This window comes from Podarcis cretensis (genome assembly GCF_951804945.1).
Source record: "Podarcis cretensis genome assembly, chromosome: 2".
In the NCBI taxonomy this organism is placed as follows: Eukaryota; Metazoa; Chordata; class Lepidosauria; order Squamata; family Lacertidae; genus Podarcis; species Podarcis cretensis.
Genome location: NC_137171.1, coordinates 4158716 through 4172537, shown reverse-complemented (window position 1 = coordinate 4172537; position 13822 = coordinate 4158716). Strand labels below are relative to the sequence as shown.

Genomic DNA, 13822 nt, shown 5'->3' with positions numbered 1-13822 from the left:
TGCTGTGCAGGGCCACCCAAGATGGACAGGTCATAGTGGAGAGTTTTGACCAAACGTTATCCACCTGGAGCAGGAACCGGCAAGCCACTCCAGTATCCCTGCCAAGAAAACTCCATGGACAAAGACAACAGGCATATAGTGCCTGGCGTGCTCTGGTCCATGGGGTCACGAAGAGTCGGACACGACTAAATGACTAAACAACAACAACAACCCTCCCATCTCTATCTTGCCCTCACTCAAGCCTCATTCTCTCTGCTCATTCTATAGGTTCCACTTTTCTGTCCATTGCTTGTTCCGTAGCCTTCCTTCAGCTTCCCTGACTCTAAGCTCCATGCCCCTTTATTCTGCTATATCCTAGATTTCTTTCCTGTCCTGTTATCCCTTGTGTAATTTAAAACAACAACAGCAACTCAGCCAAACTGACAGCTTTTCCTTTCCTCACAGAAGCTGAATTGCAAGCTATTCCCTGAGCATCCTGTGCCAGCACACTAGCTCAGTCAATCAGTGTCAGAGGCTTCACCACCACAAGCTCAATACAATATAGAAAGATCATGGCACTTTCACTACACATTAGAAAGTGCTTCATGATTTAGCTTTCCAACACATCCACAAGCTAAGTTAGGCTGAGTGGCAATGCGTTGCTCAAGGACATATGGTGCGCTTTGTGAATGAAAAGGGGATGTGATGTGAGACATCTTTCATGTCTAAATTGAACAGTCTGGCCACTTCACCTGTCTAGCTGTGATCATTTCTGACTTTGTCCTTTGCTCCCATCCTAGAGCTAACAACAGAATCCAGGAGTTCAGAGATGGCCCGTGATATTTTGGGGACTGCCTTATCTAAACAGAGTTCCATGTGGTCATAAAAATAAACAGAAGAACTGACAATTGGATGCCCCAAAATCTTCTTCCTGAGGTGGGTCACCTCGCTCTGCCTAAAGTCAAAGCCAGCCCCATAGGAGTTGTTCACCATGTTTTCTGACAGCTTGAAGCAGAAGCCAGCAAATCATGATCCTGCCCCAAGACTATAATCAGGCCCAGCCCTACAAGCCACCCTTTTAATTTCCCACAATGCTCCTGTCTTGGCATCACTCCGGGGCATTGTGGGAAATTTAAAGGGTGGCTAGACCCAGTTGTCTAGCACTGCTTGGGAGTAGCGCCACCACAGCCTGCTAAGTCCACCAGGGCCCACTGATACTGGGCCCCACTGACACTTTGCCCTCAAACCTAGAACTGACTCAATCTGCCCCACCCTACTCTGGCCAAAATATTTCATTACATATCCAGATCTGGGAGCAGAAACTATGGATCTCTATGTTCTAACAATCTAACACTCTGACTGAGCCAACTAGGGAGAAATTACCAGGTATCACACTGTCCATTTCTTTGCTCCCCCTAAAACCCAACATAAAACACACTACCACTCTAGCAATATGTTTTTGACTGCAATGCCCATCATCCCTGACCATTGGACTTGCTGGCTAGAGCTGATGGGTGTTGGGAGTCCAGCATCATCTGAAGGGCACCAGCTGGAAGAAGGCTGCACTAGTTTTTACAAGAGCAGGAAATAAGGCTGAGGATCCTGCTTTCCCATCTCATCTCATTACATTTTATAGCCCACATCCCATCCCTTGCCAAAGGTTGGAATGCAAACTGCCCTAGTTGCCCCCTGCCTGCTCTAACCACTGGATTCTGCAGTCTCTACTAGCAACAGCAAGCCTGCTGCTAATGAAGGAAAGTTTTGTTTCCATTCAAGAAGCCAGGTGGAAAGTGAGGGGAAACACTGTGTGTGTGTGTGTGTGTGTGTGTGTGTGTGTGTAAAAGCAATGCAGGTTGATGGCCCCATCAGTTATAAATGTCACCCTCGCCTGGTGTGAAGTGTAGGGACCCAGCAGCAAACATACCTGCATTTTGTTTGTATGAAAAATAAATTGATTGCAGGCTGGCATATGGTGGAGAGACGTGCATTTTGTCGGCCTTGGCAAATATTCCCGGCTCAGCCCTGCAAGGGGTATGGAGAAGACGCAGTCACAAAAATTGTACATTTCTTGAAGGCTGTGCATAGCACAGACAAGGCAGCAAGCCAAGCTACATGCAAGCTGTGTGATCAGTGTAACATGTAGCTTGGCTCTATGGTGGAGAGATGTATGTCCATCTCCCAGGAAAGTGCTTTGTCTTTCTATATCTTTTTCCCCCTTCAGGAGGGGGAAGCAAACAAGGAAATTAATTTCAAGACAATGACATTTTGAGAACCATGTAGGCAGCTTGGATAGATTTTGACAGGCTGTGGTCCCCAACACACACAGTGATAGCATCTTCCAGATGCACAGAAACAGCTCTGTGCCTCTTTAGGATCAATTCACATATTAAGTCTTTTAGGCCCAGGATGAACCTTGTGGGTGATTCATGTGAGCTCCAAGCCTCCAGCCTCTTTCTAGGCTTGCAGCTGGAGGCATCCTTGTGCACTCGGAGAACCCAGAGCCTAGTGAGACAGAGGAAGGCCATTTTTAGTAAAAGGTGAAAGATTTATACGATCTGAGGTGAAACCAGAATATTGACAGAGGAAGGCCATTTGAGGTTCCCAAAGGTTGCTTAGCCCAGTATCTCAGGAGTACTCAGCATAGGTACATGGCAAGCTATTCTCCCCCAAACCTCGGGCCATTTGGCAATCTTGGTGCTAACAGCCAGCAAAGTGGAACACTGGCAGGGGCCCAAAGAAGCTGGGGGCTCCCAAGTATATTGCAAAAAAGGGTGAGGGTTTTTTGTTTAACTTCTCTCACAGTGGGTCCCTACTCTGCACACACTTTCCCCAGCCTCTCCCCCCCCCTTGCCATATAGTTGTGTCTAACATTACTTCCCCTCCCCACCCTGATTTAATGAAGGGAGGGGGAAGAAAAGAAAAGAAAAACGAGAATGAGAAAAAGGTGAATGGAAGGGGAGAAACACCACTAGCTCACACCAAGAAGCAATAACTTTTGTCTCCTCTTACTTTGCAAAAAGTCTACCCAGGTTTCACTAGTCTAAGCAAGTTTCCCTAGAAGCAGCATATAATTGGAAGGCACCAGAAGGGTAATCTAGTCCAACCCCCTGCATGGAGGACTTTTTGGCCCACAACCCTGAGATTGAGAGTCTCATGTTCTACCTTCTAAGCTCCCTGCCCCACACGACGGGGACTTGCCTCCAGCTCCCGCCAAGAGCATCTTTCGCGCCGCCCAACTGCTTCTTGGCCCGCAGAAAAGCAGCAGGTGACCCCACTTCCTCCCCTCCCCAAGTTCCACGCCACGGGAGTTTCTCCTTGGGGAACTGATCAGCCCAATGAATCATAGGACTGTCTACCACTGCAGTGCAGGAGTCTTTTGCCCAACAGGGGACTTGAACCCAGGACCTGATATTAAGGGTCTCGTGCAGACACTCTGGCCTCACAAGTAGACCCCCGCCTCCACCAGCGGAATAAAAGAAACTTTCCTCTCCCTCCCGCTCTGGTTTTGCCTGAGGTCCCCCCACTTCCCTCCCGTGGTCCCGGCGCCTCCCTCGCCCGCCCGCCCGCCCGCTCCGGCCGCCCTCCCCGCGGGTCCCGGAGGCGGGCGCAGACGCTGCTGGGACGCGCTGGGCTGCTGTGGAGCCGCCGGAGCCGAGGAGATGGAAGGCGAGGGAGCCAGCGCAACTGCCCAGCCCGGCCCCGGAGCGAAGGGCGCCCCTCCGAGGGGCCGATTCTCCCGGCAGCTCAAGAGACATCCAGGAGTGAGTCCCCTCTTTGCCGCTTGACCCCTTAGCCTAAGATTAGTGACCCCCAAGCCCACTCCCCCGCCCACTTGCACAGTAGCCCCACACCCTCAGCACCCACAACCCTAAGCCTTTCTCTCCTTCTCTCGCCGCCCCCGGCACAGAAAGTACTGCTGAGCATCGCCGCCTTCCCCTCCGCTGCAGGCAGAAAGTCGCCAGGTGCAGCTTCCCCCTCATCAAGAGATCCAGCTTTCCTCTTAGCACTTTATCTCTACGGTTGGGGGAGAGAGAAGCTGCACCAGCCCGCTTGCTTGCTTGCTTGCTTCTTTGCCTTCCCCACACCCGGGAGGCACAGGAACCTGCTTTTGTTTGTTTTTCAATGAAAATGAAACGTGAGAACCAGCCCCCTCAATTTCCCCTATCCCAAGGAGCGAGGTGTTCCAGGTTTCTTTCTTCCACGCTCCCCTTCTCTGTCAGGCTCCCACTCCTACCTTCCTATGGGGAATGGCAGCAGCGCAGCAGGAGAGCACTGACTGCGCGCAAGGTCCCGGGTTCGATGATCCCCAACATCTCCAGGCAGGGCAGGGAAGACGCCTTGCCCGAAACCCTGCAGAATCCCTGCTCTCCAGGGCTCTGCAACACTTGCCTTTTGCCCTGGACTTCCTAGGCAAAGATCTGCACTTTCCCACCCGTGTCGGACCACTTTCCTTTTTCTTTTTGCCCCGCAGCTTTCCCCTGGAAAACCCGCTCTTTACCGCTGAATCAGAGCCAAAGGCAATTCGGGTTTTCCACAATGGTAAAGAGCAGGTTTTCATGGGGAAAGCATCAGAACAAAAACCAACCAACCAACGAACCCTTGGACCTGGACCTAGAAAGCCTTGAGCTATAACTAGAAACACAAAGCAAAGGTAACTGTGGATGAGCCCTCAGTGTTAACAGTGATGTGCTGGATGGACACAAGGGTCTGACTTGGTAGATGGCAGCTTCCCGCGTCCCTCTACCCCCAGCCACGTTTGAGCCTTATCCTATAACCTCTAACCCTATAAAGACACTATAAAGACTCTAACCCTGACTCTTTGCATTCAAGAGGAGCATCTCATCCCTAGCTGCTTCCTTCTAAGCCCACTCAGGAGAAAATATACCTGCTTCCTCTGCTAGCCAGATTCCTACCAAGCCCTAGTGATGCAGTTAGGTAGTTGTAGACCATAGGCGCTGGCTCCTCGGGGCTGAAGCACTTGCAGGCCCACCATGGTGGGGTTTTTTGAGGGGGCCTTTTTTTCTTCAGATTTTTTTGTTGTTGTTGTTGTTCAATCATCCTGAGAAGCTGGTGCCTCTGCTATATAGTCATAGTGGGGCTGAATTCCCAACAGCCCCAGCCAGAATAGCCAGCGGTCAGGGATGATGAGAACCGTAGCCTCAAAATATCTGAAGGCAGGGCTGGTGCAGGGCTGGCACCCCCACTTCCCAACCTGGGAATAAGGGTTGAGTGAAGATCTACACCAGGAACAAGGGGGAAATGAAGATCTACATCAGGATCTGCTGCCAGTGGTGGAGGAGGGAGGGTGCGGTGGGTGCAGGCTGCCTCGGGTGTCATCACTGAGGGGGGTGACAAAGTGGCAGAAATATGTGTTTTTGAATAAATAACTCCCGCACCCACTGCACGCCCCTTCCTACGCTGCTTCAGGAGCCCTCTCCCCTCGAGTGATTTCCAGAAACCAGAAGCATTGCTGGCTCCAACTTTTCAGGCAGAGCACAGCCTTTATGGCTAGTAGCCTTCGACAACCCTTGCCTCCATGAATCTGCCTAATCCAGAGGCATAGCTAGCTGAGGTGGGGGGCACTGGGCGCCACACCGTGGGGTCTGCAGCAGGCCTGAGCCACACCTCTCTCCTGAGGGGGAGGCGGCAGGTGGACTGCCTGCAAGCTCCGTGCTGCTTTTTCAAGCAGCGCAGGGCTTGCATCTGCCCACCGCCTCAGCCGCCCTGCAATTGAGGGGGTGGCTGTGGAGAGGCTCCACGCAGCATGCCCTGCCTTGGCTCACCCCACCCTCATGGGCAGCTTGCCCCACCACCATGGGCGACTCGCTCCGCCCCCAGCTGCAGGGCGTGCGCACCGCCCCAGGCACCCGAGTGGCTAGCTATGCCACTGTCTGCTGCCCTGTCTGGATCACCTTGCCTCATGGTTGGGCCGGCCCTGTCAGAAGGGCCCCTAGATTCCCTATCCCTATTTTAAACTCTGGACTTTATGCCACCGCCTACCATTAGGGTTGCCATATTTCAAAAGTAAAATCCAGGACCCCCCAAAGGTTGTTGAGCTTGAAAACCTCAATTTTTTCAATTGACTTACCTAAGATCCAGAACAAATCTTGCGCCCCCCCCCCAGGTAAATCCAGACATATGGCAGCCCTACCCACCATATAACAATCCCCTGATTCTTTTGAGGGTGGGGGCCTGACTGTTTAAAGTGACATAATTGTGCTTTGACTGAATAGGGCAGGTGGATAGTTTCATGGGATTCAAAGGCATCCTTCTTTCTCTCTTTCTCCCAAAAATATTTATTTCTTTACTTGGTAGCCCAGGCTTTTGAGCATTTCTCTCCCTCCACCCATAGAGGCAAGCTTATGCATATTTAATTCTTGGTAGTTTGTTCCCTAACCCTAGATGTCCGTGGACGGCTGGCGCGCAATTGGCAAGAGGGGAGATTTGATGTGTTGTTATTTACCTTGTTATATCGGATGTCTCTAAGGGGTTTTTCAACACTCTAAGAATAAATCAACACACAGCAGGTTCCAGTTCGCCCCCCCCCCCCCCCATCAAATTCGAAAGCCAGCTTAAGGTGGTTCTCCGCCCCCATCTTCCCCCTCATATGTAGTGATCTAACTGTTCCCCCCACTTCAGAAATTTCAGTGACAGAATGGAAAACCTACAACCCACCCCAACCCACCCACCCCCCTTTATCCCGCCTCCCAAAGCCATTGTCTCGCTTTCCATCAAAAATTCATGACAGGGATTTTGTTTACAAATATGAATAAACCCTGATAAATTATATATGCCCATGAGGCCTTGATATAAATACAATTTCCCCTCTCACAGGCTAAAAATGGGGGAGGGGGGAGATGGACTTGCCTGAGCTGGCTATACACACACACACACACAGAGAGAGAGAGAGAGAGAGAGAGAGAGAGAGAGAGAGAGAGAGAGAGGAGGGGAGAATAAAGGAGCACAGCTTTTCCATTCCATACAGGGAAGGATACATAAACACTTAAAACCAGATTTTCTCTTAAAGGTTACTGGTTTTCGCTTGCTATAGATCTGCACTTGGTCTCATCCGAGGAATTTTATTCAAGCATTGGCAAATGGACAATCTAACCAACCTCCTAGAGACAATCTAACTCTCGGAACAACCCCACCCCACACCTCTAGACCACAACCACTCTCAGCAAGGAGCATCCTGGAAGGTCTGTTTATCTCTCAGAATCCACCAGTTCCCACAACATAGATGTCCCAAACAGTGCTAACAGCAGGTTGCAGTTAACATCTGCTGAGAAGTGCTAAAAGAAAATAAAAGATGGGGGGAGATAGAAGAAAAAAGAAATGCTGTCACTATAACACCCACCCACCCAAACCGCCAGTATTTGGGGTACCTCCAAACTGTCACTATTTTGCAGGAGAGCTTCAGGTCCATACTGGGAAATTTAGGCTTGTGCAATTGAAGCAGATTAAGGGGCTCTTTCACCCTGGTGCAACAAATCTAATAATAATAATAATAATAATAATAATAATAATAATAATAATAATAGACTTTTTGCAGGTAGGGAAATGACAACAAAATGCATTGAAAAGTGTGAGATGAATGAATGATTAATAGGAAGATGTGTATGAACAATAGGGTTATAACTTTTTTTAACAACCTCATGTTCCTGTATCTTAGTTAGATGAATTTTTGCCTAAAAACAAAGGAATTAACTGTAATTTCCAAATCTTTTGAAAAAAGGTCACCCCAAAATCAATAAATTGATTTTTGTATACCGTATATAACAGTATAATGTATTATGTAATTATTACATAATAATGTTAATTATGTATTAAAATACAGGAAAAATAGAGCTTGCAATTTTTCTAATACTTGTACAACATTTTGTACATTGTACATCACTTCTTATTGCTTAGAATAAGTCGAGGTTGCAGTTTGTCTCTGTTTCTGCTGCAAGCACCATAAAGTTTCCACATCACTTTGATTGTGTGTTCTGCGCACTGATTACTTCTTGGTATCTGGAGTATGGATGGCTCCGGCTTCCAGTGATTCTCCATACCCATAATGCTTTTTTTGTAAGGTTTCAATATTTTTGACAGGTTCTTGAACTCATTTTCATTGAGTAGTAACATTAGATATATGGTGATTCTAACTTTTCATTTCAGGGTGATATTTTTCACAAATGAGAAGAATTAGTCCCTTTTTTAGTGTTTTTAAGCAAAATATCATTCCTTTGTGATACAGGAATTATTATTTTTTAAGTCAAAAAGTTATAACCAGGGGCAGAGGAAGGGGGTGCAGTGGGGGCGGACCACCCCAGGTGTCACCACTGAGGGGTGTGACAAAATGCACTCACCGCGGGGCCTGTAGCGCAGCCGAGCCAAGCATCTCTCCTAGTGACGCAGTGGCTTGAGCGCCCACAGGCTCTGCGCTGCCCCAAATGATCCGCCCGCTGCCTACCCCTCTGCTGCTGGTTATAACCCTAATGAACACCCTGCAAGGGAATCAGGATGAATGCAGGGCAAATGCTCATTGTCGTCAAAGCTCCCTGCAAACAAATCAGAACAAATGCTCAATACAGACTGAACATACAGTCATATCCTACTCAGAGAAGACCCACTGAAAATGGAAAAAAAAAAACACCTTAAGTTGATCTTATCTATTCATTTCAGTGGTCTGCTCTGTGTGGAACAAGCACTGGGTGCTAACGCATAGTCTAACCTCTGCGTATGTTTTTAAAAGCTTTGTGCCAGCAAATCAGGATGGCTGCTGAACAAACAGGTCGTCCAGTGGAGCCTTTGGAAGAATTTTGCTTCTGAAATTGTCCCCTCAGTTTTTACACACACACACACACACACACACACACACACACACTCTCACACACACACACACACACACCTGAAGTCACCATTGTTGCAACTCAGATACAGTGGTACCTTGGGTTAAGAACTTAATTCGTTCTGGAGGTCCGTTCTTAACCTGAAACTGTTCTCAACCTGAGGTACCACTTTAGCTAATGGGGCCTTGTCGCGTGATTTCTGTTCTCATCCTGAAGAAAAGTTCTTAACCCAAAGTACTATTTCTGGGTTTGTGGAGTTTGTAACCTGAAGCGTATGGAACCCGAGGTACCACTGTATTCACCAAGATTTCCTATTTGGGTAAGCAATTATGGGGGAGTGGGGAAGCAAGCAAACTCTAGTGCACATGTGCACCCACTATCAACATTTTAAAAAGGGCATTCCCAAATTCTTCCCACAGAGGCAAAAAGAAGAGAAAAGGAGACAATGATTTACCAGAGACAGATGCTAGAAAACCAGGACTGTCCCTGGGAAATAGCAGCAGTTGGAGAGGGTGCAACGGGTTAACTGTGAGCGCTAAGCTCTGCCTGCCTCTGATAGGTTGAAAGAAGTAGGGGGATTGGTGCAGCTCTGACACACCATCCATTATCCACCATCAGCTGTTCTTTGCACCATCCATGTGGATCAGCATTTTCACCTTGCAACAGCTTCTCCTGCTGCTGTGTGGCTGCACTTCCCAGGGAGCCCAACTGCCTCAGCCTATGATTAATGCCAACTCCACATCTACCGCCAACTGAGAAGGAAGGAAGGAAGGAAGGAAGGAAGGAAGGAAGGAAGGAAGGAAGGAAAAGGCTTGCAACCCCAGAACTCTGCTGGTGGTACAGAAACAGAGCAGAAACTTGCCATTGTCACAAAGCAAGGCTGATGAGAAGCAGTAGCTGTGTTGCCTGGTGGTGATGGGATTTTGTGAAGTTCTCTCTCTCAGAGTAGCAGAGACTTGGCACTATAGTTGTCTTGCGCATGTAGAAGAAGAAAAATCTGGACCAGGAGCATGGGCATAGCCAGGATTTATGATAGGGGGCAGGCTTAATGTTAGGGGGGCAGAACCTCAGTTATTTTCATTGATTTACAGTGGTTACATACGCTTCAGGTTACAGACTCCGCTAACCCAGAAATAGTACCTCAGGTTACGAACTTTGCTTCAGGATGAGAACAGAAATCGCGCGGTGGCAGCGCGGCAGCAGCAGCAGGAGGCCCTATTAGCTAAAATGGCGCTTCAGGTTAAGAACAGTTTCAGGTTAAGAACGGACCTCCGGAATGAATTAAGTACTTAACCGAGATACCACTGTACTCGATCTGTGGGGGCAGGTGCCCCCCCCCCCCCCGGTACGCCCAAAGCCAGGAGAAAAGTCCCACATCCAGTAATTCCTACATGGCAGCCACACTCCTGCACTCTCTTTCCACGACTCGCATCCTTTGCTCTTCTTTCACCATTTTGCCGTCCCCTACTCCTAGGGCAAGGGAAGAGAACAAGGCCAGACAATGTGGGGGCTGTTGGGAGTTGAAGTCCAGTAATAAATGGAGAGCACCACCATGCCACTAGACTAGAGTTCTCAGCAAAATAAGAACACAGGAAGTTGCCTTACGACAAGACAAACCATAAATCCACCATGCTCAGCACTGTCTGCAATGACATACCACCCAACTTTTTCTGATTGATACCAGGGTGGAATCTACACGCATATAAAAAACGCTCTGAAAATGCTTTTTAAAAAAACGTTTTGAAAAATATATTGAATTTGCCATAGCTCATTGTCGCCATCTAGTGTCATATATTGCACTTTAAAGGTAAAGGGACCCCTGACCATTAGGTCCAGTCGTGACCGACTCTGGGGTTGCACGCTCATCTCGCTCTATAGGCCGAGGGAGCTGGCGTTTGTCCGCAGACAGCTTCCGGGTCATGTGGCTAGCATGACTAAGCTGCTTCTGGCAAACCAGAGCAGAGCACGGAAACGCCATTTACCTTTCCGCCAGAGCGGCACATATTTATCTACTTGCACGGTTGGAGGATGGATGGCGGCTAACAGATTGAGGTTGAATCCTGACAAGACAGAAGTACTGTTTTTGGGGGACAGGAGGCGGGCAGGTGTGGAGGATTCCCTGGTCCTGAATGGGGTAACTGTGCCCCTGAAGGACCAGGTGCGCAGCCTGGGAGTCATTTTGGACTCACAGCTGTCCATGGAAGCACAGGTCAAATCTGTGTCCAGGGCAGCTGTTTACCAGCTCCATCTGGTACGTAGGCTGAGACCCTATCTGCCTGCGGACTGTCTCGCCAGAGTGGTGCATGCTCTGGTTATCTCCCGCTTGGATTACTGCAATGCACTCTACGTGGGGCTACCTTTGAAGGTGACTCGGAAACTACAACTAATCCAGAATGTGGCGGCTAGACTGGTGACTGGGAGCGGCCGCCGAGACCATATAACACCGGTCTTGAAAGACCTACACTGGCTCCCAGTATGTTTCCGAGCACAATTCAAAGTGTTGGTGCTGACCTTTAAAGCCCTAAACGGCCTCGGTCCAGTATACCTGAAGGAGTGTCTCCACCTCCATCATTCTGCCTGGACGCTGAGGTCCAGCGCCGAGGGCCTTCTGGCGGTTCCCTCATTGCGAGAAGCAAAGCTACAGGGAACCAAGCAGAGGGCCTTCTCGGTAGTGGCCCCCGCACTGTGGAACGCCCTTCCAGCAGATGTCAAAGCGATAAACAACTACCTGACATTCAGAAGACATCTTAAGGCAGCCCTGTTCAGGGAAGTTTTTAACGTGTGATATTTTACTGTATTTTTGGTTTTTATGGAAGCCGCCCAGAGTGGCTGGGGAGGCCCAGCCAGATGGGCGGGGTATAAATAATAAATTATTATTATTACTATTATTATGATGTGCTTTCGAACTGCTAGGTTGGCAGGAGATATTGCACTTTACAACACACTTAAAACGTTTTATTTGCAGCTGTATAGTCGAGTCCCAGGACACACTCCCAGATGAGTAGCGTGCGGTGTTCTTGCCCCTTCAAAGCACTTTTTGGGGGCGTAATCTCATGTGGTGCCCCAAAACACACATTTTTGACTGCTGCACAAGGTCACAGTTCTCCCCAATGCTTGGGGGGGGGGGGCAAGAGCGCAGCATGAGAGCAAGCAAGATTACAGCACCCAAAATGGCCACCATGACCTCATGTGTAAAAATGGGACACTTGGCAGGTATGCAATGCCTGGCATTGGCTCTCCAGGGCTTCAGAGAAGGAGTCTTTTCCAGCCCTAACTGGAGATCCCAGGGATGGAGCCTGAGGCCTCTTGCGCGCACAGCAGATGTTCTGTCACTAAAACACAAGTCTTAGTGCCATAGTAAATTGTACTTGCTCTTCCCACCCACCTCTCTACCTTTCCTTTCCTCATTCCCTTTCTTTTTCTTTTTCATAATTTGCATTAGGTAATTCCATCAAGTTGGCAGAGGGGTGGGGGGACACACACACATCTGAACACATGCAAAAAGAGGAGTCAGGAAGAAACCTGCACAAGTACTCCAGTCACATCCTCACAAGAATGCAGGAGTCTGGGAGCAATGACGAGCCAGAGACAGGAGAGTGGGCTATGCACGGCCACAACTTTACTGATGACAGCACATCACTGGTTCAGTGCAGCATAGGGCAACGTTCTATCCATTGGGCAGCCTACCCCAGCCTGTCCACAGTAGCATTTCACTCCAGGCCACCTCCGCTGGGATGTGCCTCTCACCAGCCAGCCAGGCCAGCGGGGCGCTCTGAGCAGGGCTCGCCTGAGACAGCCATAGCATGGAAGCATGGCCATCTAGGAACCAGCTCTCTCCCTCCTTCCTGCCCCTGCGGCGTTAGTGTGCAACAAGGGCCTGTCACAGAAAGCAAGATCTTCCCTAGGTATTTCCTATAGCTCCTTAAGGAGACGTATGTACCTAGGGCTGCATATTTCAAGAGGAAACATTCCCGACACCCGCAAAGCTGTTGAGTTTTTGTGGGTAAAAATAGAAAGGTAAAGGACCCCTGACAGTTAAGTCCAGTTGCAGACGACTCTGGGGTTGCAGTGCTCATCTTGCTTTACAGGCCGAGGGAGCCCATGTTTGTCCACAGACAGTTTTTCTGGCTCATGTGGCCAGCATGACTAAGCCGCTTCTGGCAAACCAGAGCAGCGCACAGAAATGTCATTTACCTTCCTGCTGGAGCATTATATATTTATCTACTTGCACTTTGAGGTGCTTTTGAACTGCTAGGTTGGCAGGAGCAGGGACCCAGCAATGGGAGCTCACCCCGTCGCAGGGATTTGAACCGCCAACCTTCTGATCAGCAAGCCCAAGAAGCTCAGTGGTTTAGACCACAGCACCACATGCGTCCCCCCAAATACAGTGGTTTTCCATTGTGTTGCCATACATCTGGGTTTTCCCTGACATTTTGCTCCTGACGCCATTTCCCCCACGATGCCATTTTTTCACCCGGAAACCAGGACATGTCAGGAATTTTTGTGATGTATGGCAAACCTAGACCTACCTCACATTGAAGTAAAGCAGCCCTGCTTATCCACGGCATTGACATCTATCTATCTATCTCTATCTATCTATCTATCTATCTATCTATCATCTATCTATCTATCTATCATCTATCTATACCTATATCTATATCTATATCTATATCTATATCTATATCTATATCTATATCTATATCTATATCTATATCTATATCTATATCTATATCTATATCTATCTATCTATCTCTATCTATCTATCATCTATCTATCTATCTATCTATCTAATTATCTATCTATCTATCATCTATCTATCTATCATCATCATCATCAATCTATCTATCTATCTATTTAAGTTTATTTTTTTAATTTGACTAGTGCACCACATAATAACATTTGTAGATTGTTGCTGGATCTGGCCAGTGGCCCATCTAGCCCATCCTGTTTTCACAGTGGACAACCAGATTCCCGTGGGAAGCCTGCAAGCAGGACCTGGACGCAACAGT

At 48.6% G+C, this 13822-nt stretch overlaps 2 protein-coding genes across 2 annotated transcripts in view; one reads left to right on the top strand and one right to left on the bottom strand.

The window, feature by feature from the left end:
- Window positions 1-13822, bottom strand: part of NXPH4 (neurexophilin 4) — a 456035-nt gene that overhangs the window by 273723 nt on the left and 168490 nt on the right. The window lies entirely within an intron of this gene.
- NDUFA4L2 (NDUFA4 mitochondrial complex associated like 2) overlaps window positions 3499-13822 on the top strand; it is a 35207-nt gene continuing 24883 nt past the window's right edge. Inside the window, exon 1 of the mRNA XM_079967117.1 lies at window positions 3499-3740. Coding sequence (XP_079823243.1) covers window positions 3639-3740 — 102 coding nt within the window. The 5' untranslated portion in view covers window positions 3499-3638. The remainder of the gene's footprint in view (window positions 3741-13822) is intronic.